General features: G+C 51.1%; 10 protein-coding genes across 10 annotated transcripts; 4 read left to right on the top strand and 6 right to left on the bottom strand.

Moving 5' to 3' along the window:
• Positions 1-695: 695 nt before the first annotated feature.
• Positions 696-3,305, top strand: COCVIDRAFT_87695 (hypothetical protein; the record flags this gene model as incomplete). Its single annotated transcript, XM_014705553.1, has 2 exons — positions 696-1,445; positions 1,494-3,305. 2 exons carry the CDS (start codon positions 696-698, stop codon positions 3,303-3,305), a joined length of 2,562 nt encoding a protein of 853 aa, XP_014561039.1.
• Positions 3,306-3,933: 628 nt separating this feature from the next.
• On the bottom strand, positions 3,934-6,348 carry COCVIDRAFT_23001 (hypothetical protein; the record flags this gene model as incomplete). Its single annotated transcript, XM_014705444.1, has 4 exons — positions 3,934-5,133; positions 5,184-5,452; positions 5,500-6,103; positions 6,160-6,348. 4 exons carry the CDS (start codon positions 6,346-6,348, stop codon positions 3,934-3,936), a joined length of 2,262 nt encoding a protein of 753 aa, XP_014560930.1.
• An 839-nt stretch (positions 6,349-7,187) lies between these two features.
• COCVIDRAFT_34067 (glycoside hydrolase family 76 protein) lies at positions 7,188-9,198 on the bottom strand (the record flags this gene model as incomplete). The annotated part of the gene is made up of 3 exons (XM_014705552.1): positions 7,188-8,738; positions 8,791-9,053; positions 9,108-9,198. 3 exons carry the CDS (start codon positions 9,196-9,198, stop codon positions 7,188-7,190), a joined length of 1,905 nt encoding a protein of 634 aa, XP_014561038.1.
• Positions 9,199-9,424: 226 nt separating this feature from the next.
• On the top strand, positions 9,425-9,592 carry COCVIDRAFT_87956 (hypothetical protein; the record flags this gene model as incomplete). The annotated part of the gene is made up of 1 exon (XM_014705551.1): positions 9,425-9,592. A coding segment is annotated over one exon (168 nt), but the record flags the coding sequence as incomplete, so codon positions are not given.
• A 363-nt stretch (positions 9,593-9,955) lies between these two features.
• Positions 9,956-10,665, bottom strand: COCVIDRAFT_87853 (hypothetical protein; the record flags this gene model as incomplete). The annotated part of the gene is made up of 2 exons (XM_014705550.1): positions 9,956-10,454; positions 10,502-10,665. The coding sequence occupies 2 exons, from the start codon at positions 10,663-10,665 to the stop codon at positions 9,956-9,958; spliced, it is 663 nt and encodes a 220-aa protein (XP_014561036.1).
• A 1,782-nt stretch (positions 10,666-12,447) lies between these two features.
• COCVIDRAFT_49516 (hypothetical protein) lies at positions 12,448-13,401 on the top strand (the record flags this gene model as incomplete). Its single annotated transcript, XM_014705549.1, has 1 exon — positions 12,448-13,401. A coding segment is annotated over one exon (954 nt), but the record flags the coding sequence as incomplete, so codon positions are not given.
• Positions 13,402-13,987: 586 nt separating this feature from the next.
• Positions 13,988-14,140, bottom strand: COCVIDRAFT_87661 (hypothetical protein; the record flags this gene model as incomplete). Its single annotated transcript, XM_014705548.1, has 1 exon — positions 13,988-14,140. The coding sequence occupies one exon, from the start codon at positions 14,138-14,140 to the stop codon at positions 13,988-13,990; it is 153 nt and encodes a 50-aa protein (XP_014561034.1).
• Positions 14,141-14,188: 48 nt separating this feature from the next.
• COCVIDRAFT_34064 (hypothetical protein) lies at positions 14,189-16,466 on the bottom strand (the record flags this gene model as incomplete). Its single annotated transcript, XM_014705547.1, has 2 exons — positions 14,189-14,376; positions 14,441-16,466. 2 exons carry the CDS (start codon positions 16,464-16,466, stop codon positions 14,189-14,191), a joined length of 2,214 nt encoding a protein of 737 aa, XP_014561033.1.
• A 413-nt stretch (positions 16,467-16,879) lies between these two features.
• Positions 16,880-18,078, top strand: COCVIDRAFT_22996 (hypothetical protein; the record flags this gene model as incomplete). Its single annotated transcript, XM_014705443.1, has 2 exons — positions 16,880-17,397; positions 17,457-18,078. The coding sequence occupies 2 exons, from the start codon at positions 16,880-16,882 to the stop codon at positions 18,076-18,078; spliced, it is 1,140 nt and encodes a 379-aa protein (XP_014560929.1).
• Positions 18,079-18,526: 448 nt separating this feature from the next.
• COCVIDRAFT_87924 (hypothetical protein) lies at positions 18,527-22,168 on the bottom strand (the record flags this gene model as incomplete). The annotated part of the gene is made up of 1 exon (XM_014705546.1): positions 18,527-22,168. One exon carries the CDS (start codon positions 22,166-22,168, stop codon positions 18,527-18,529), a length of 3,642 nt encoding a protein of 1,213 aa, XP_014561032.1.
• Positions 22,169-22,182: the final 14 nt, after the last annotated feature.

The following is a 22,182-nucleotide window of genomic DNA, read 5'->3' as shown; positions in this document are numbered from 1 at the left end:
CGAGACTGGATGAGATACTGGAACCGGCGTCGACATGGAGATTGAGCATTGAAGTGAGAAGATGAGGGAACATGACTCGATTGATGGTGGCACAGTGGGATGAAAGGGAGGAAAATGGGCTTGGAGTTTGCGGATTTCTTTCGGTGTTCAACACACCATTGTACTTTGACGGAAAAGCGGATGACATGATATATGCTACCCATCGGTAGTATTGAGAGAACTGGCGTTCAACACGAACTTCCCCACTTAATATGGCTGCTTCCATGAAGTCAGCCCCCAGAATAGGAGAGAGCGTAACAAGACATGAGCTCATAGGAAAACGCAAAAATGGATGATGAGACGTATGAAACCCGATGTGCGTATGTGCCGTCTTTGTTGTATGTCATTGAGCTTGGGCGGGGATCGAAATTGGAGAGGGGGGTAAAGTGTTGTTCACGTCACAGGCGCGTCGACGCGAGGACATTTCCGGGACTAGCGTGCCGAACGCGTCGGCCGCATCCTCGATACATACGACCACCGCCGGCTCTGTTATATGCCATTCGTACCTTTTATTGTTTACCTACCCAATGCTGGGTATTGACACTCGGAAAACCTCATTTCACGCCCATAGCATTCCTCACAACTCACCGGGCGCGTCTTTGTGCGCGCTTACTCTACGCCTCCACGCTGGCTAGACATACACACCCACCTCCGCCATGTACCTCCCACGGAATCTGATAGCACACCTCTATCAGAACCTCGTAAAAAGAACACATGCCGCAGCACCGCCAGTCCTGCTCCTTGTCGCACTTGAACCAGACGCGCTATGTGCCTGTCGAATTCTTACCGCGTTACTCAAGCGCGACTACATACCCCACAAGATACAGCCAATAGCCGGTTATGGCGACCTTTCACGGGCAGCAGATGAGCTGGTACGGCCAATGCGGACAACCGAAGGCGGTAGCGGGGGAGTTGTGGTGTGTTTGGGTGTGGGAGGCATGGTAGACATGGAAGAGATGCTAGGCCTGGACGTGGACGAGAATGGAGAAGGTGGAACTGGCGATGTTGAAGTATGGCTCTTGGATGCACGACGACCATGGAATCTGACCAACGTTTTCGCGGCACCTATCAGCCAAGACCCCGCCACGGGAGAATTGGTGCGGAGACAGGCTGGTGTAGACAAGGGCAAAGTCCTGCAGTCCTATCAGTCGTCAAGAGGTGGGATTATAGTCTTTGACGATGGTGATATCGAGCAAGAAATGCAAGCAGAGCGGGAAGCATATTTGGGGCTCGAAGAGATGCCAGAAGTGGGGGAGGAAGACGACCTGAGCGATTCAGAACCAGAAGATGAAGAGCCACCGTCAGGGCAGGCACCAAAGAAAAGAAAATCCTGGGGTGAGGGGGATGATTCTGAAGACGATATGACAGACGACGAGCGGCCAGCACAAAGACGGAGGAGCAATTCTGTTTGTACAACCTTTACATAAAGTGGAACATGAACTAATAACTTCTAGGGCGGCTCAATACCATCCTCACCTGAACCGCGACGGCGGCGGGGTCTACTGGCAGCAAATCAATTAGGCGGATCCTCCGACTTTTCACGCTCAGACTCCCGCAGCCGCTCTGTGTCCCCCTCAGTAGCTGCACCAAAAGAGCAGTCTGTCAAAAGCCTACGAAGGCAACTTATCAAAAAGCGAGACAAGTATGCACAGGTCCTTGACAAATACTACGAAATTGGCACATCATACTCGGATCCTGTCTCATCCCTGGTATACAACCTAGCCTCAGAGCTTGGCCGCGAAGACAACGACCTGCTATGGAACGCCATTGTAGGTGTCAGCAGTCTGGAGTTGTACGGGCGAACAGGAAGTGGTGTCGGGCTCAATCCGCTCTCAGCACAAGGTGGCTCAGCAGGCTGGAATGGCAACCGAGGAGAGAGCATACGCTCTGTACTGCGAGACGAAGTGCGGCGGCTGAACCCCGTCACGGATGCGACAAGCGTATCCCGCGACGCAACAATGGGCGAGGTCTGGGGTGTCATTCCAACAAGTGCTCGCTCAGCAACAGACACAGCCATCCGCCTCTCACCAGAACCCCGCTTCCTCCTTCTCCGGCATTGGTCTCTGTATGAGAGCATGCTACACTCCCCGTATCTCTCTGCCAAACTACACATCTGGAGCGATGCGGGGCAGAAGCGACTTGCTAAACTGCTCGCAAAAATGGGAGTCTCCCTCACCGAATGCAAACAAAGATACACACACATGGACATGGAACTGAAGCGCGGCCTGCGGGAACGTCTTCTCAAGTTCGCCCCACAATACGGTCTGGACGGCCTAGTCCCCCCAAAGTCAAGTACAGGCGATCCAAAAGACGGCTGGGGCTTCGTCCGCTGCTGGGGCTGGAAAGCCTGTCTCTCTGCCATCGACGCAGGCGTAGTCCTAGGTGCCATCCTCGAAGTCGGCGACGTCAAGAGCCTCAACCAATCCGCCCTCGACAGCTCAAACTTCGTCGGTACAACCGACCACACCGAGATGCAAACTGCGACACAAGAAGAGCAAGACCTCGCTCAAGAACACATCACCAGCCGTTTCTGGACCGCCTATGACGCCCTCGGCAACATCGACCTCCTCGTCGAGCACATCACAACAGCCCAGCACCTCCACCGCGCCATCCTCCGCACTGGTACCGCCCTCATCGAAAAACGTCAAATCCGCCACCTCCGCGCCTTCCGTATGGCCGTTGTAAAAGAAGGTCCAGACGTCCGCCTCTTCACTCACCCGGGCGCCCTCACCAAACTCGCCCTCTGGATCGCGGAAGCTATCGTCGAGCTGAACGGCACAAAGGGAAAATCCAAGGGAAGCGAACTCGTCATGGCGGGTCTCGACGACTCGCGGGGCCTCTATGTCGTCGTAGGTCTCGGTGGTAATGGCGGGACCACGCAATCAGCCAAGTCGCGACTTCAGAAACGCGAGGCCCGCGCCGCGGCGAAGCAGGAGAAGGAAGCCATTAAAGAGCGGGAACGCGCAATGCGCCGGGAAGCGCGACGTACACGGAATCTCGCTGCAGGCCTGGAAGAAGATGAAGTCGAAGACGAAACCGAATCTGAAGCTTCGGATTCGGATTCTTCCTCTGACAACGATTCAGAAGACGAAGAGGACGAGCGCAAGGGCGGCAAAAATCGCTTTGGTAATGCGTTCCAGGAGGTTGTCCGTGAGACCGGGGCGCGAGTCCGCATGGATAGTTTTGAAGCGTGTGTGATTGAGATTAAGAAGGAGGATCTCAGTGGGTTCCTGGAGAAACTGAGTCAAAAGGCTGTTGTTGGTTGAGTGATGTTCTTGTGAGTTTTGTTCTTCTCACCCTTCTTCTTCTTCTCTCTTCAGTCTTTTGGTTCTGCGGGGTTTCTTAGCTGCTGTGGAAAGCAAACAAAAACGTCGATTGGAATTTTCAATGCTACGGCGATATATGGCTACGTTTTTGGGGAATTTGTTTCGGTCATGGCTGAGGTGGGTTGTGTGGGGGTTGATATGTTGATACCCGTGGGTTTGCTTCTTTTCTCCTTCTTCATCTTTTGTCTTCTTTTTTCCCCCACTGTTTCGTTTCTTATTTACGGCATAGTTGTTTTTCTTTATATTGAAATGTGACAAGCGAACGATTTGGAAAGCACGTATTCAGCATCGTACTAGTATTACTATTATTATTATATTGTTTCTTCTTTTCTCCCTGTAGAGAGCATAGCACAGCGTTAGCATCGTAGAGCAAAAAACCAAAAACGTATACACATACACACGAATTACAAGCAACCTTCTAATCAAGACCATTGCAATTCAGAGTATATTCTCAACTCAAAAAAGGAAGAATAAGAAAAAGTGGTATCTTCTGTACGAATGCGCGACAAACACCCAACCCATTTTCCCTCCGCTATTACTCTTAATAGCAATACCATTCCCTACTACCTTACTTTGTAAACGACCGTCCCTTTTGGCCCATCATGAGCGGCTCTTCGTCGTCACCATCATCATAGCTTCCCTCCCCACTGCTTCGTCTCTTTCCCCTCCTTACTTTGACACCATCAGTCAGCCTCCTCTTCACCTCTTCAATGTTTCCATCAATAGTGCTAAATGGCTTGAGCTGGAACCCACCCAGATTCATGCTACTATTACTCCTACTATGGCTTTTCTTGGGCGTCTGCGGCCTACTAGAAAAGAAGTCCTGATTTGCCAGGTCGTGGAACGATTCGTTGCGTGGTATTTCATTCATGGAACCCGGTGAGGCGGGGTAGTCGTACGTTTCGATATCCTGGCCAGCCTCTATCCGAGCGTCTTCATCAGACTTGACTGGCGGGGTACGAGGACGCTCGTTCTTGTCTCCTCGGATAAAGGGGTCTTCAATGATGCGCTTCGAGTGGAAGTCGTCATACATCTCTGGGCCAAGTTCGTTGATGAGATCGTTGACCTGTTTGGCAAGATTTTCGCGGCGCTCCTGGAGCCTGACGAGTTCACTGTTCGAAAAAGGGTTCATCATCTTCCAGAGAGGACCAAGAGATTTGAGAATGTCCATGGCGACTTCACCGAAACGGAGAGCGCCGTAAGTGACTGTGATGTATACAACAAGTTGTGGGAGAATGAGCCAGCGCTTTGGAATACCAGCGGGAAGGTATCCGTTACAGTTGTTGTACGAGTACCAATAGAGCCCGAGACATACATACCATGCATAAGAGGCTGGTGCGGCTGCCATGGCAACAAGAAGCTTCCACGTAGCCATGACGTCTCTGGCTTGAACCTTGACATTTGAAGCGGCAAGCGCCTCTTTTGCTTTCTTCACAGAGACAACCTTGGTAACAATGAAAACTAAACTGAAGAGTATCGTTCCAGGAAGGACGAGCAAACTCAAGAAAATGAGCTTTGCAAGGCGGTAGACGAAGAGACCTGCGGCTTTGATCGGATGCATCTTTGCATACTGAACTTGGTGGTCCCGGAGGCCAAGCGCTTTGAGTTTTCTGTTGTATGTTGTGACCTCTTTCTTGAGTTCCACGACACGAGGATCATCCTTGTAGCGCTCATATCCTTGGACAAGGCGTCGGTTCAACTCGACAACCCTGGGCAATGGCAGTTTCGTTCCCTTTGAGTTGTAAAGACGACGGACGGCCTGGATGACCTGCCAACAAGTGTAAGTGAAGAACAAAAACTATTCAGTGAACCACATACCATGAGTGTATCGTAGTCAGGTGTTGTAACGGTGACGCCAATGAGACCCTGTCGAATAGTCTCAAGCATCTCGCCAATTGCTTCTCGTCTTCCAGGCCCATCAAACTTCTTAGCAAGCTCTGGCGGGACATGGATTGGCGTTCCAAACTCGATAACGGCCCTTGAACGAAACTTGTGAGCGTGAAAGTAGTTCATGCCAACAGGAATAATGTTCAGATTGCAGTCCGGCTTGGTTGCGACTGTGCCAAGAGCCATGATGGCGACACCAGCTGGGAATTGTTAGTTATTGCCGAGTTTCCATTTGGGAGTAGCTGACCTTTTAGAGGCAGAAGATCGGTACGGTCATGGCTACCACCCTCCGGAAAGATACCAATGCTCCCGCCGTGGTGCAGAACCGCATGTACAGCGTCATAGACCTCGGTTTGATCGAGTTTGGGCGCAACCTGAAACGACGTTCCTTCGTAGCCATCAGCAATTCCCTTTTTCGCGTCGGCTCCGCCAACAAATGTGCCGTCTTTGGTCATGTCGTTGCGTCCAGTCAGTTGCTGCATTGCGACACCTCCTTTAAAGGGACGCTTCAGCCGAATCTCTTCCGGGCCTTTGATCTCAAGAATCTCTGCAGTCGCTGCCTTGTTGTCTACTTTTGGAAGAACGAGCGAACCACCAACCTGGAACAGCTTGTCTTCAAAGTTTGTATCTACACCTCGAACGAGAGTGGGGTCATTTATGGGATCTGGGAGATAGATTTTGCCCTTTGCTGGCTTGGTCATGTCCATAGCTCGTCCCACGGGCACAACACCCGTCAGGCTAGCCATTGCGCCGACAAACTTGCGTTTCATGGACTTCTCAGCGATCAGAAATTGTATACGGCGGTCCGATTCCTTCTTCACAACTCGCATCAACATGAGAGGGTCTACGAACTGATGGCTGTCAGCTTCCGCTTTGCAAAAAAAAAAGCCATCTGTCAATGTCGTACCTGATTTGCATGCGGGGCGCACACGAAAATGACGGGGCCCTCTTTTGGCACCTTCCAGCTACTCCTGGGATGGACTTCTCGGAAGAAGAGCTCGACCAGAATCGAGAATGTCCACAAAAAGGCATCGTAGACATACTTGTTCATGACGGCGAGCTTCTTGCCTTTTGCATCTCTCTTTTCGGTCGCCATGACGGCTGTCTAGACCACTAGTATGACGCCAAAAAAGAAAAGCGTAGTGATGTTCGCCGTGGCGAGGACGAAGTTGATATGGCCCCCTATGGCTGCGGGTACGTCGTAATCTCAGGGTCCGATGGCGATGGAGGGGGTGACTTTTGTGGGCAGTCGGGCAGTGCGCTCACTGCAGGGCGGGGTCGCTAATGATGATGGCGCAAGTGTGTGAGTAGCGATAGACTTTGCATGGGTCAGCATGGAGTTGTGAGAATTGCCATGGTGTTGCAGGCGCCTTTTTTACCTTCTAGCACTTTCTCTGTGTCTCTGTGTATTGTCGCGTGCGAGGGAACGAACATCAGGCCACAGTTGAGCTCCGGACCTGATCGGATCCTGAGATAGGAGATAGCCGAGTGCCGAGCAGCGAGAGTATTAGTGGAGCGTTGCGCTGGAAGGATAAAGCTCAACCGAAGCCGCCTTGGGACGCTATTCTCGTTGTTGAGACCGGGTATGTGGAGGGAGTGCAGATGGGCCGGGGTAGCGGGCTAGATTTGTTATGTCATTGCTGCCTCGCCTGCGCAGCTTGCCGCTTCTTCATGGTGGGGCAGTGGCTGCTCGCCTGCACTCTACTAACCGCGCCCATGGGCAACCACAGGCCTAGACTCGCTCCACACCTGCACCATCACCCCCAACGGGAGCAAGAAATCACACAAATAGGCTCAGAATGACCCAATATAGAATCTGTATTGAAGGGTTCGGCAACTAGACTTTAGGATATGAAAGTCTCTAATCAAGAAGGGTATATACGTAATATCGAATAAGATGAACATAGAAGGCACAGCCAGCATGCATATGTACACCTACAACCCGACGAAGACAGCCGCAGCCACGAACATTGCCAAGACAGAACCGCTGACACTGTAGACAGACCCAGCGCCCTCGAACACTGGCAACGTCGGGCTGGCTGTGTTATTGCCCGCAGGTGGCGACACTGCGCTCGAAGTTGTCAAGTTGAGAGGAACGGATGCAGCTGGTGCGGTCGGCACGAATGGAACTGTAATAGTCACCGTCACGCTAGGCGTGCAGCTAGAGGTAGAAAAGGAAGAAGACGCCGCAACAGTAACCGTCTTGGTGACGTTGCGCACGCATGACGAAGAAGAAGGCTCAGTCTCATCGAATTCAAGACCAGGGTTGTTAGGGACGACGGGAGCCGCGCTGGAAGCCGTGGGGCTTGGGGTGATGACGGGCGCTGGCACGTCGGAGGCTGGGGCTGGAGCCTCAATTGCCTGGGGCTTGTCAGACTGCACCGCTTCTGGTACCTGTCCTGCCACTGTTTCACTCAGGGGACTCTTACTTGGCAAAGCAAGCGGCGCACTTGATGGCGCTTCAGGTGCTGGTGCCTGCTCTGGGTTAGATTCAGGAGTGGGTTCGGGAATAGGTTCAGAAGTAGGTTCAGGAGTAGGCTGTGGAGTCGGCGTGGGAGTCGGCGTGGGAGTAGATTCTGGCGCAGAGTCCGTGGGGGGGTTTGCAGCGTTGTTCTTCGCAGGAAGCAGGTTCTTCTTGATCTGCAGAAGCGCCTGAGTGACCTCAAGTGCAGACAGCTGCTGGCCAACACCAGAAGTACCGTCCCAGCCTCCGGTGTACCACTTGCTGCCGCAAGTCTTTCCATCTGGGCCTCCAGAGCAAGACTTTGCAGCGCCGACCGCAGAGGCTGTGAGATACTTCTTAATGGAATCTTTGGTGAAGGGAGCCAACAATGCAGTCTTGGCCATAAAGCGGGCGAGATAAGCCTTGAAAGACTGCTGGTCAAGGTTGCAGTGCCTTCCTGACTCGCCCGTCTCACATGCCCATTCATACATAATGTTGGTGGCATTCTCATAGGGGCTAAAGAAGAGCGCCTCGGCATGTTTGAGGAGACCAGCTGTGCGGTCTTGCCAGATCTTGGCGCCCTTGGTGAAGTCGTACATGAATGCTGATCCGTGAAGAAACATGGCGTTGTTGTAACTCCACTGGGTCTCATCCGCCACCTTGGAGCAGTTGGTCTTGTCGTCGGTTCCATCAAACACTTCGAATTGGTCGGTGATGAGGCCGACGCTCGCGGTCCAGTCATATATCTTCGCAGACCAATCCGCATACTTTTGCTCGCCCGTGTAGCGGGCAAGGCGTGCACCAAGCCCAAAGGCGCAGCCGTTGGAGATTGCGTTCTTGTAGTAGAATCCGTACGTGTTTTCGGGATAAATCTGCCACTTCAGACCTCCACCGCAGGTGGTATCATTCCAACGTCCAACAATGCTGTTGAATGAGCTAGTGGCAACTTCAAGATAGTCCGCAGGTGCCTGTGAAGGCTCCGGGAACTGATACTCGAGTGCACTCATGGCGGCGATTGCCCAAAAACATTCATCATCGCTGCCCTGGAATATACAGTTAGCTTTTGCGATCAGATGGTTCCATGGTTTTCCATACCGTTTGGCTCCTGCGATAGTCCAAGATGAAGTCGTTCTTGGGTCCGTAATTGGCAGTCAATGCTTGCTGGAGCGCCTTGACATGCGAATCGTCGCCAGTGATCTCGCTGTATTCAATCATACCTCCCCATGCGGCACCACCCTCCCACCAGTAATGGGGCTGTGGCCAAATGCCGATATCTTCCTTTGGAACGCCTGTAGCATTGCCCTTGTAGAGCGACATCAAGCTGTACGCATATTGTCGGGTGACGGCAAGGATTGATGCTGATCAAGTTAGCCTATAAGAAATGAACGGACCATATCCAACTGCTGTCTCACCTTCGTCCTCCGGATCGAACTCGATGCCGTTCGCGGTGCTTGCCGCAAAAGCAGCCAAGAGCACAGCTCCAGTAGTTGAGAAGAACTTCATGCTTACTCGAAAACGAATGTAAAAAGGTGGGAAGAAGAGAAACAAGGAAACAAAAAGGGCGGAAACGAAGTAACGACTGTGTACTGCGCAAACAGTTTGCGTGAGTGAAGAGTAAAACCTAGTACGGTGAAGGGGCCTGGCATTATGTAGAGAATTGGGCTGACTCGTATCAAGCCACGCAGAACAAGGAGAGCGCGGATGCAGGCGGCAGGGGTGGTGTAAGCGGGCGTTTCGAAACTCAGGAACAGATGGCCCCCCAGCCAATCACTCACTAGCCAGCCTGTTTCATACCCGGGGCCTCTTGCCTCTGCGTCCACTCGTCTTCACTGCGCCTAGCCCTTCATTGTTTGGAACAGTTGATCCTACTGTATCCACAGTTATTGTTGTACATTAGTTGTTGTATGGCTGCTAAGTTTAGCTTCGTCGCCTGCCATGTTTGTATGTGAAGCGCTTGCGAGGGCGACCACAACCAAGTCTTCCTACCCCAGACACACGCGCATAACCCAGCATTCCTGCGTTGGAGATGCATAGCGCCTAGCATGTGAAGATCACACAAGCAAAAAGCAACTGACGAGATTAAACCAAGCAGCAAGGGCCGGTCCTCCATCACACAGCCATTCGGCAACACTCCTCTAATTATGCCTTGGCCTCCGCAGTACTCCCTCATCACGGCATCACCCCACATCGAGCCTGAAGGCCTCCCGTAATAGGGATGCTCTGCACAACTGCACACACTGTGCCGGCAGCCGCGTCCACCTTAGTTTACGCCTACTAATCTCTTTTCCTTCTTGGCCTTTTCCTCTTCTTGTATCGCAGCCCTCTCCTCCCTCGTCATATTGTATGATCCAGTGACCTGGTTGAACGGGTTGTCCGGATGCTTTTCGAACTCTTTTCGTATTATCTCAATCTTCTGTTGTCGCCGCAAGCTCTTGTCGTCCTTCATCTCGGCAAGTCTGTCTTCCTCATATGCGGCCAATGCAGCCTTGAATCGCCTCTCGGGGTGCCGGTCAATTTTTTCTTGTGTATTGCCCGTGATATCCAGAGCATCGAGCGCATTGTCGATACCACTGGCATTGAGGGCGGATGGCTTTCCGTCAAGGGAGCCCAGGGCTGCGTCGATGCCGCGGGGTTTCTTCTCGGCTTTCGGTGCCTTTCCTTTGGGTTTCGATGGCAGTGATGCCTCTTCTTCACGCAGCAATGCCTCCTTCTCCGCCTTTTTACGTGCTGCCTCTGCGGCCTTTTCTGCCGCAGCCTCGCTGCCATATGTTAGTCTACAGTTGCACAGAAATGCAAGCCCACCTACGCCTTCGCATTGGACTTTGCACCCTTCTTCCATTCCTCTGCTTCTTCCTTCTCCGCCTGTTGGTTCTTTGCTGCCTGTTTTGATGCCGCAGCCTCTGCCTTGCGAGCCTGGCCTTGTGCCTTCTTCGAGTTCTCGCCGGCGCCGGCGCCGCCCTTTTTTGCCATTTTGATGTGACGCTAGTAATATGCTTGCTGGATATGAGAGGGTAGTGTAAGTTCAGCCGAAAGAATTTGGGGTGGAAGCGATTACAACACGAGTCAAAATTTGGTGAGCAATAGCAGTCTACAGTGACCCCTGCGGGGCAATGTCGTCACGCCACGTCCTCACCAAGAGAAAACATGATTGGGTGGATTCTGTTACTTCCCCTCACAAGCCAGTGAAATTGCCTTACAGCAAAGTGAATGGCGCATGTAGCGTCAGCCTTGAGTGTGACTGCTGTATCCTAGAAATGACATCCATCAAGTCCGCGGACGGTGCTATCCCTGCAAGACTTTATTGCTCGTCGTCGGCCAACTGACAACTTATACCTGATTGCAAATGATTCATCTCAATGGTTCAAGTGATGTGCATAAGCAGATACATATACATCTCTTATTCTTTCCGTTGATAGAGCTTTGAGCGGTTTTTTATGGAGTTTCTGGGGTACGCCGGCAAGCACAATATTCCGTTTAGCGCCGATTTGGCAACCAAGTATTGAATAAGCCACTTAGGGATTGCCTCTTTCCTTCTCAACATCAATTCGCAACTTCACCTCTGTCTCAATCTACTCAACTTACTTGAGACTTTGATCTTCGCAAAACTTGCTCTTCGTACCGATGTGCAGCGTCTTAAAGTGCCAGCACCTTCTCAAAGTCGCTAGCGTATTGTATCTTGCAAACCAGTTTATCAATCGTGATCGACATGATTTTTTACGCTGAAAAAAAGACTGGGATTACATTTTAGCCAATGACATATTGGCACGCTCAATGTATGAAGCCAAGTGAGTGATTCTTAGTTTTGCATGGGGTTGTAAATCGGACGAAAACAAACCCCCTGTAGCCTGTCGGCGCAGGTATGGTCACAATCGGGCCAACATTCAGCACGCAGTGCACCCCCCAAAAAAAAACATCAATACAAGATTCCTACACACAGAGCTTCCATGTCGATGGCCATGTGGAATTTTGCCACTTTAATGGTGAACAAGGCTCGAGCATGTATGTGTATATATTGCTCCGTCTCGCTTCCTGGTCGGTACTTGATTGATGGATCCACAATTATATGCGGTGGTTTTCGCAGGATTGCATGTCATGTCACGAGGCTACATGCGTGTGGCGCAATCTATGCGCGCCTCCGTTGAGGCTATGCTTCTACCTGGCACATGCTATTTTGTTGGTATTGGAGTTTTAATCTCCATCGTCCGGCAACACTCTACTGATCAAATCGACGAGACCATTGCTCCAGCCTGAAGTACACCGACTGGAAACACTCAAATATTGCTCAGGTATTTAATGATTACCCCGCGCCACACGATAATCTGATTCAAGTCATCATTGGGAATGATTCGGTGTGAGCTGTGTGATCTAGTCGCGAAAGCGATTGAAAGAGCCTTAGGAGATCATGAGGAGTTTGTGTGGGAGTTTGCCAAAGTGGAACAAAACGACGGGTGCGCTACGTGCCAAAAAGTTGTAAAACGTTTCAGGCAGGAGGCACCGAATGTTAGTCTGCACAACAAGCTCGGATATGTGAGATCCTGGGATGATCACTGGATGGTGTGCCTTCGGGATCGCAATGACGATTGCTCCTGGGGAAGATATCTCATTCATGTTAACATGAGAGCCTATTCAAATGCTTCAAACGAACTTGGATTCTCTCCGCTTGGGGATAATATCGATATTGCGGGTATCAAGAAATGGATTGACCGATGCGATAGCGATCACACCGGGAAGTGCCACACAATTACGGATCCTATGGGCAAGATACCAGAAGCCACAGGATTACTGTTCATTGACGTCGAGAAGCTTTGTCTGGTAAAACAACCCAAGGATGCATACATGGATCGATACGTCGCCTTGAGTTACGTTTGGGGTACCACCAAGGATCCTTTTCAGACATTAAAAGCGAACTTTGATTTGTTAAGCACCAAAAACGCATTCGAATTACCTGAGAACGATTGTCGAATTCCCAACACCATCAAGGATAGTATCCTTCTCGTCCGTACTTTAGGCATTCGGTACTTATGGATCGATCGATTTTGTATAGTACAGGACGATGAAATTGCAAAACCGCATCAACTAAATTCAATGGCTGCAATATACTCCAATGCGTACTTCACTATTGCAGCCACCGAGGGGCCAGACAGTGATTATGGGCTTCAGGGACTTGGAAAGCAACGCCTGAGAAGATCACCTTTCGAAGTCTTCGAGTTCGGTCCCAGTTGTCGCATGATGGCAGCTTCACCGGTAAGAAAAATCGCTCCCGAAGTCTATCATACCCGAGGCTGGACGTTCCAAGAATGGAATTTCTCGTCGCGTATGATTGTATTCCATGAACAGACTGTGACATGGGTATGTCAAAAATACAAACAACAGGAGAACGGGCACATCCCGCACCAATCGCTGGACAGATTACCCTTGACTTTGTGGACAAAGGAGCCCGCTCCTACATATTACTGTCTTCAGGTAGACAAATATAGCAGGAGAAATCTGTCTAATTCAGCGGACGTCTTAGCGGCATTCAGCGCATTCACTACAGTGCAAAGTCGAGCCATGAAAGGTGGGATGCTACACGGCCTTCCAGAACTCTTCTTCAATAACATGCTATGCTGGCACCACGACATGAGCTCGCGACAGCAAAGAAGGATCGATTCCAAAGGCAATATCCTTAAGCAGTTTCCTTCCTGGTCATGGGTTGGCTGGTTCGGTCCAATGGATATGTGTCTCGTCAGTGAAACCAGCGGTATCAGAATGCGTGCCTCCCCCGGCCGTCTCACATACCCTCACATCACCGAATTCTACAAACTCCCTACCAGTTTAGAATCAGAACAACGAGAACTCATACAGGATCTTCACTACTACGAGTCTTGTGGTCTGGCATCAACAGTCCTAAGCGGAAAGCCACTATTCGAGGAAGCTGAAGACAAAGAAACTCTTACATCGAGGCCCAATCATGTTTACTCCACTGTCATCGAATTCCGTACTCGCCGGCTCATCGCATGTATAGCAGAGTATGATTGTAATGGCTTCAGCAATGATACGGCTTTTATACTAGGGTCTGAGGGCCAAATAATCGGTGCTCTAGACCTCGGTTTATCCTTCTACTCACTCGACTTACCCCAAAACGATGTCGAGCTTATTTGCATCGGTGTTAGCGCGCCTATGTGCTTGAAACATGCCCGTGCTCGAAGACTCAGTGACCAGTATATCTATATCGACAGTTGCCCCAGAGAATGTTTTGCCGATTTAGAGCAGTACGACAATGGGATTTACGAGCCAGCATCAGATTGGCAGTTTAGGTGTTATGATGTACTGTGGATCGAGTGGGAAGATGGTATTGCATATCGAAAAGCGATAGGGCAGATTTGGAAAGAAGACTGGGAAGCTGCAGAAACAGAGGAGGTGGATATCCGACTTGGATAACGCGGCGAAACTGTAAAATATACATGTCAAATCGTATGCAGACAGTATAGGACTCAATTGCTCATAGGCTATTCTAGAGATGCGGCACGTTCAAACTGGCCAGTAAGAGGTTCATGATACTGAGCAGTCCCTCGCCCAAAATCAGACCACTCGCAAGTACGATAATCGGAGTTTCGCTTCTACCCTTCCAGCGTCGCCACCAAAGGCTTATCAGACCCCCGACTGTGCGTGCCAGCGTGAACGAAGGCGTGTTATACATACCTGAACCATAATGTTAGCAAAGCCGAACACATGACAAGAAAAAAAAGAAAAAAGAAAGACTTACCAACGGCAACAGCAATTCCGCCTGGCACAAAGTCAATCCACCATCCACTCAAGCCGTTCCGCTTTCGAGTATTACCCCAGACCCTGATCACCGTACTGACAGCAAAGATGACAGCCGCTCCGCTCGCCCATTCCTTAACCATGGGTGGCAGACCCTTTCCTGTCACTAGTCGTGCGGTAAAGATCCACACATAACCTGTCGGTACCTCGAACAACCCACCAGGGATGGTATACACATTCGTATACAATTTGTACACAACCGCCGACACCACCGCCCCAACTGCCGATCCAATCATCTGACCCCAAAACTGCGCGTTTGGCGCCGCCCCAAGTATATGCCCGCACTTGAGATCCTGTAGCAAATCTCCCGCTTGTAGTGCTGCAGACTCGGACACTGCGCCAGCTACGAGATTGATAATGACTGCGTTCTTAGCTCCTGGTCCTGTGGTTGGTGTGACGAGCGCGAAGACAAGTTGCGTGAGCTTGGAGATACCGGAGACGGGGTTGAGATCTGTTTCGCCTAGTGCGCGGACGCCCATGATTGAAAGGAAGAGCGCTAGAACCAGTGATAGAAGGGTTAGGCGGAAAGGAATCAGGCCGGGGAATGTCACATGAACGGCGATGACACAGAGGACTAGCGATACGACGAGTCCGATGATGGTGGTGCGGTTCGATACGAGATGCTCGGGGGGTGCATCTGGGTCGGAATCTGCATCGAAGTGTTTTTTGATAGATATCAACGGAGTCTCTGCCGTCCCATCACCAACCTGTGTATATCCTTGTCTGGGCGTGATATTGAAGGTGAGAATCTCTTTCCAGGTATGTGAGTGGAAAATTTCTTTGGCAGTTGGATAGTATGCTGCTGAAAACGTGACCAGTGGTCGGAGAAGCAGCCACCCTAAGCTGACGAGGGAGTCTGCCAGCATGATGGCAAGCGATATCCAAACAATCCATCCCTTGGACCCATTTGTCCAGTCAGAAACAAGTCCTGGAGCCCATCCCTTGTGTTTTGCAAGTGGTGAGAGGACGCCCCAGCCGATAATGGCACCTAAAAGCATATGTAGTGTCGTAGCAGGACCCATGATGATGCCTTGTCCAACATAAGCCGGTGAAGGATTCAATGTCCAAAGCCAATTTTGCGCTAGGGAAAGGCCAAAAACGGGAATGTCGTGCAGTTGCGGGATGAAGTAGGACACAACGGTGAACAATGCGGATCCAGCAAACGAGATCAACAGCAGCCTGATCTTGGATTTCCAGTCTCCATCATCTTCATCCTCATCAGGTTCCTGCCCTGTAGTTTTCAGGTTGTCGTCCAAAGATGGTCTTAGATCAGGCTCTTCTCGCTGGGCACTCGATCCCTGTAAAAGTCCCTGAGACGCTTCTTCGTCATCGGAAAGCTCTTGCTCGCGAGTTGCCACCTCTTTCGATTCCTTGTCTCCGTGAAGCACCCTGATAAGCAGCGCAGTAGCGGTTCCACTCGGGAACTTGAGCTTCTCCCGGATAATCACTTCCTTCCGAAGCGGAACCGCAAAAACCACACCGAAAAAGCAGATTCCGACGGCCCACACAATCAGTTTCCAGAGACTAATATCCAACGGCCCGTTCTCTTCTGGTTTCAACAGGTAGTTTAATGCCGGAATGACACCCACAAATCCGCATCCTAGGGGCATGGTACCGACTGATCCCGCGACTGACTGAATCAAGACATTCTCGACTGGTGTAAATGGCAACTTAAGCGTCTTCGCAACAACCTTGAAGTATGCAAACCCAATCAGCGCCGAAGGCATGGCCATGCCGCTCACCCAACCCGTCTGCAACCCAAAATACATGTTAGAGAAGCAAATGACGATTCCAATAGCCAGGCCAACCAAAACACCACGGAGCGTAAAGTTCTGCGGCTGCGATGCCCGCTCAGCCAGATAACTGCGAGTCCCCGTTCTGCTACGCCTCAACGCCGTACGTTCCGTCTCTTCACCCTCTCCAGCTCTTTCATTCTGCAGTTCCGTGTAGCCTCGGTCCGGCGCCATGCTTTCAAAATCCTGAAGCTGGATTGACTCGGCCAGCGCGACGGCTGAGGCGAGTAGTTAGTTAATAAAGGAAAAGAAAGGCAGATCGAGAGAGGGGCGGAAGACGATCCACCTGATAGGAAGATTACGGGATCATCTTGTCATTGGTAATGGCGTGCTCAGTGCATGTGCACGGGATGATGCAAAGTCCCCGGTTCGACCTGACTAGCCCTAGACGATCAGCCACGTGACAGGGATGCCGGATCTAACAACGTTGCTTATCTCCGATTTGTCAGATGTTAGACGTCGCCAATCAAACACCAGGCTGGGGGGAACATCGTGAACCGCCCCCGGGTCTGGAGAGCGCGTCGCGGTCCGCACAATCCTAATCCCAGCTCGACTTTCCTTTCGTCCCAATACACTCCATACTGGCAATGAAATTTTCTGCGATACTCCTGCCATTGCTGGCGGCGCCCTTTGCCGCCAGCGAACACACATCCAACTGGGCGGTCCTGGTATCGACCTCACGCTTCTGGTTCAACTACCGCCACTTAGCCAATGTCCTGTCTCTTTACCGCACAGTAAAGCGACTTGGAATTCCCGACTCGCAAATCATTCTCATGCTCCCCGATGATATGGCGTGCAACCCGCGTAACGCCTTCCCCGGAACCGTATATAACAACGCCGACCGCGCGCTCGATCTCTACGGTGACAACATCGAGGTGGACTACAGGGGCTACGAAGTCACAGTCGAGAACTTCATTCGCCTCATGACCGATCGTGTGGGCGAGGATATGCCCCGCAGCAAGCGATTAATGACGGACGAGCGAAGCAACATCCTTGTCTACATGACGGGCCACGGGGGCAACGAATTCCTAAAATTCCAAGATGCAGAAGAAATCAGCGCCTTTGATCTCGCCGATGCTTTCGGCCAAATGTGGGAGAAGAAACGGTAAGCTCCCCCCTAAACCCACATCTCAAACAGGCACGTATACTAAATAAACATTTCAGATACCACGAAATCCTCTTCATGATCGACACCTGCCAAGCAAACACCATGTACTCGAAATTCTACTCCCCCAACATCCTCGCAACAGGGTCCTCTGAAATTGACCAATCCTCATACTCGCACCACGCCGACAACGACGTCGGCGTCGCAGTCATCGACCGCTACACGTACTACAACCTCGAGTTCCTCGAAACAAAAGTAAAAGACCCCACCAGCAAACTCACAATGGGCGAGCTCTTCGACAGCTACGACGAGGAGAAAATTCACAGTCGCCCAGGCATCCGATACGATCTTTTTGCAGGCGGCGAGCAGGAAGCGCGGAATAGGAAGGTTATGGATTTCTTTGGGAACGTCCAGAATGTAGAGGTCGAGGGAAGGAATGAGACGGGGTGGGTACGCGAGCCCGGAAGTGCGAGTGCGACGAAGCTGGCCAAGGCGCATGAGCAGAGCGTGGTGGAGAATGCGAGTTCGCAGCAGCAACAGCCCGTTGTGGAGAGTATACGGAGGGAAGGCGCGTGGAAAGTGGATGAGGAACAAGGGTGGAATAAGCAGGCGTATGGCGCGGCGGCTTTGGTTGGCTGTGCGGGCATATGGCTTGCTGGAAGCTGGTTGGAGTCTTTGTAGAAGTGTACCTGTTGTGTTTTCAAGCAGCTATTTTCTTGTTATTTCTACCCAGTAAAGAAAAAAAGCCGGGGCAAATACCAGCAGTGTGTAGATAGATAGTCTCAACTTTTAGTTTCGGGCGGTGATTAAATGATACCCAATATTTCAAAAGAGATTGATCTTCACCATTGTTCACAAAGAAGTCTTTGGGAAGAAATATCTTCATTGCTATGTTTTTGATTACTACTTATGAGGTATCATGTCCCATGCCCATCCGCCCAATGCACCTTAGTCCCCCGAGACGCCTTTTTGAAAACTGAGTAGAAAGAAAAAGAAAGAAACAAGAAAAAGATAAAAGCCACGCAAGACGCAGCTCAGACGTCGTAAACGCTGTACCCGTTTTTCCCTCTCATAGGAGCCGAATCATGACTCTGTAGTTTTGTCACTGCCATTCCGCTAATGGCCTCATTTAGTATGGGTTAGCCGAACCAGACGTCGTCTCATTAAAACCCGGGGGAACAGTCCAACCATGGACATTGCAAGCCCGCTTATACGCTTCGACTGCTTCACCAACATGATAGTCCGACGGGCCACCTGGCGATAAACGAGCTGGCTTTGGGTCCACGCTGCAAATGGCCATTCGGACCTGAAGGAGAACAGATTCGATAGAGGAAACAGCGCTCCAGCCATCGTTGGTCAGAAGCTCCATGCACATGGCACCACCGGCAGTGACGTGACCACCTCCACCCTGATTGAAGCCAAGGAAGCGAGGGCGGATGACCCGGACGAACGGTGGACTCATTGGATGATCCTTGCCAAAGCGCAACTCCAGAACAATGCTCTTGATACCACTCTTCTTCATATCCTGCGCTAGTGGTAACTTGGGGTCGAACGAGTGGAGCTCCACAATCCATTGATAGATGTTGTCCATCTTGTCTTCGTCAATGTGCCATCCTAGTTCATGAAGTGGCTCCCTGTTCTGGATAGAGATAATATCTCTAAAGTCTTTCATCAAACGCTTGGTAGCAGATGTAGTTGCCCATACTGGCGTCGCAATCATGGGAAGTTTCGAGTAATCCAGAGTGCCAGGGATATAGTCGGTAAGAGGCTTTTGTGGTACCTTCTGGGCTGACTTGCCGAAGATCTTTGATGAGAACGATGAGATAGCTGTCATCTTGGATTTGCCTTTGCCTTCCATGATCGAGTTCGGCGTAGGGATAGACTCCTCAGCGTACTGTGGCTTGAAGCTGTCATTCTCATATTCATCTTCGTCGAAAATGACGAGATCCTCTTCAAGAGTTGCAACGCTGTCTGTATCGTCGTCCTCGCAACCGACCTCTATAGTATCAAACCGGGGCTTCCTAGAAGGCTTCTGCCTCTTGGATAGTCCATACACAGTCGGCTTGTACCGCCGAGATGCGGCAATAGCGTGGATTGGAATAACGAGCGGTCCATCAACGCCAAGAGGGGTTCGACTTGGATCTTGTTCAATAAACTCAAGTGGTTTTGAGACTGGATTAGGTGCAGTGGCACTGGAGATGTCGGCACGTTTTCGTACAAAGAGATAGCGAGTCTGGATCCAATCGAGTTGGGCGACAACCAGATGTGGGTTCTGGCTGACGTACTCCCCTGGAGCATTTACAATTTCGTTCAGAGCCAAGGCTTGCTGGATTTTGAGTTCGCTCATCGGCCACGAAGCGCCTACCTGCATGTTGGAGTATCCTAGACTTGTATTCACATTAGGGGCATGATAGACACCATGCCCATAGGCCCGTCCATGGTGCGTCTCTTTGAAATGAAGACCTTCTCGAATGATGCTATGCCAGTTGTGGAGCGGACTGCCATGCCAGGCAAAAAGAGTGGGGTATCTAAGATGCAGCCTCTCTTTGGTTTGTCGTACTGCCTCAATGAAGCGGCGTTCCTTGTCAGGCGCACCCATTGCGAAACGGAATTGTGCCCAGCCGCCCATTCCATAGACTCGCCCTTCAGCTTTGCGGCCGCCCGGAGAATCTCCCTCATCCACCTGCAAAATACAAGCGCGGTTTGAGGCAATAACCCAACGTAAGATTCCAAGGGCAGCAGAGGGCAGGCGATCAACCCAAGAACTTAGAAGTGACTCTGATTTGCGCAACAGATATTTCCTCATCTCCTCGACAGGCGGAAGCACATGCAAGAGCGACACTATCGTCTCTTGCTTCTCGTGATCTTTGAGATCATCAAAGTTATGATCGTAGAGATAGAAACTCGCAGACCGGAAATGATCTCTCTGGTCCAGTTTTGATTGTATCTTGTTGCTCTGCTGCGGCGCCTGGTCTCTGTATGATGACAACGTATGTGGGTGTATGTCATCGTTGTTCGGGACGTCAACCAACGCGGCAACGACAGGCTTGGATACCTTCACCGATGGGTAAAGTGAAGTATCAATCACGCGACAGTGTATGACTCTATCGATTTCCTCATCCACCCGAATGACTACCCAAGAGCCAGGCGTTACGGGACAAGGCGCCTTTGAGTTTTCGAAAAGCATCTCTAGGTTGCCCTCGTTGAACCGCATACTCATCGCGGCTACTGGCGGAGTATCATACACAGAACGCGGTTGCTCGGTTGCACCATGGTACGGTACGACTTGGTGGTTTCCTTGTTTACTAGATACGGGAGGCGGAACAGCCAAGCTGAGACCAGTAGGAAATTCCTTGAGCCTTCCGGCGCGCGCGCTAGAATAGCAAAAGCTGACTAGTAAATCCACAACCTTGGGCTGAGAGGTTATTTCGTGCTCTATGCTCGGACCAAAGCCCAGTGACATATACTGATACAGACACAGCGGGTTTTCGCAGACGTAGGGCTTGATCGCTTGCAGGTCGTCCGACATCTTGCTGAAGCAAATCAAGCAGAACTCGGTACACCGTACGAAATGCCTTAGCACAAACTGCATGCTGACCAGAGGTAGGGAATGTGGATGGCCGACTGAAGAGGTAATGTGATCGGCGGTAACAATTTTGGGCCAAGTAGTACTGGCACGCTCGTCCTCGTAGTACTTGTCATGCGCGGCGTCATGCTCTCCGTATGATGAATTTAGGAGCACATCGTTATAGAACAGTTCAGCGCCTTGCCATGGCATTCCTCCATAGCGGTACTTCAAGAGCAGGGAGAATCGTTGCTCAAATAGCTCATTCAGGGGCCTGGAAACGAAGGAATTACGGAAGCCGCTCGACTGCGCAGGCAATGTGTTTTGAGATTCGCCCTGTTGGGAATCCTCTCGCTCGTTCTCGTTCTCTTTGTTCACCACAGCAAACGCTGCAACAGCCTCTTGTATGGTCGGCTTGTAGGTTGTCGATACACCGATACGGACTCCAAAGTTGCGGCGAGCTTGATGGGCATCGTAGGACCGGTAGTCATCCATGCTCTTGTACCCTAACGGGTAGTGACATATTGCAACAAGGTATTCCGAAGGCTCAACCTGCCATGCCTTCATCGCTTCTTCTGAGATGCCCAGTTTGGATATGCGAATGGCTAGGGATACATAACATGCCAGGCCCACCATGAGACCTCCTAGATGTCCTACCTTGAAGCCCTCGCTCTTGGCGACTAGAAGGTCATTCCGAATACGGCGCCTGAAGTCAGATGTGACCGCTACAGAGGGCTCGCCCAATCCTGAAGTGTGTGTGATGCGAGGTTTGGGTAGGAGGTCGTCATCACCAGGAAAATAGTCTTCTTCATCTTCGTCATCATCCTCATAACCCTCGAAATCATCAAAATCTTGCGAGCCAACCATCTGGCTATCACCGTCGCCATCAGTCGACTCAAGCCTGCTGGACACAAGCTCGAGAATCTGAGGTATCGTCTTGGCTGTAGCAGCATCGGTGATATCATTGAGCGCGGCAGCAACACCTGCTGAGGCGTTATCCCCTGCGAAGATCATGCAGGTGTGGCTCGAGGGATATTCGGAGACGTCTGTGACGAGGGCGGAGACATTGAGCGGCTGACCATCGGCCATACAAGTGAAGGTGAACTCGCCATCGTCAGCGCCTGGTCGCACATCCGAGATGCCAGCAGCTAGGAGGAGGCCATCGGCAGCCTTCTGGAGGTCGGCCTGAAATTGCCTACGTGGCATCCTGGATTGAGAGA

The sequence above is a fragment of the Bipolaris victoriae genome (assembly GCF_000527765.1).
Source record: "Bipolaris victoriae FI3 unplaced genomic scaffold scaffold_8, whole genome shotgun sequence".
Classification (NCBI taxonomy): Eukaryota; Fungi; Ascomycota; class Dothideomycetes; order Pleosporales; family Pleosporaceae; genus Bipolaris; species Bipolaris victoriae.
This window is presented reverse-complemented; position numbering and strand designations above follow the sequence as displayed.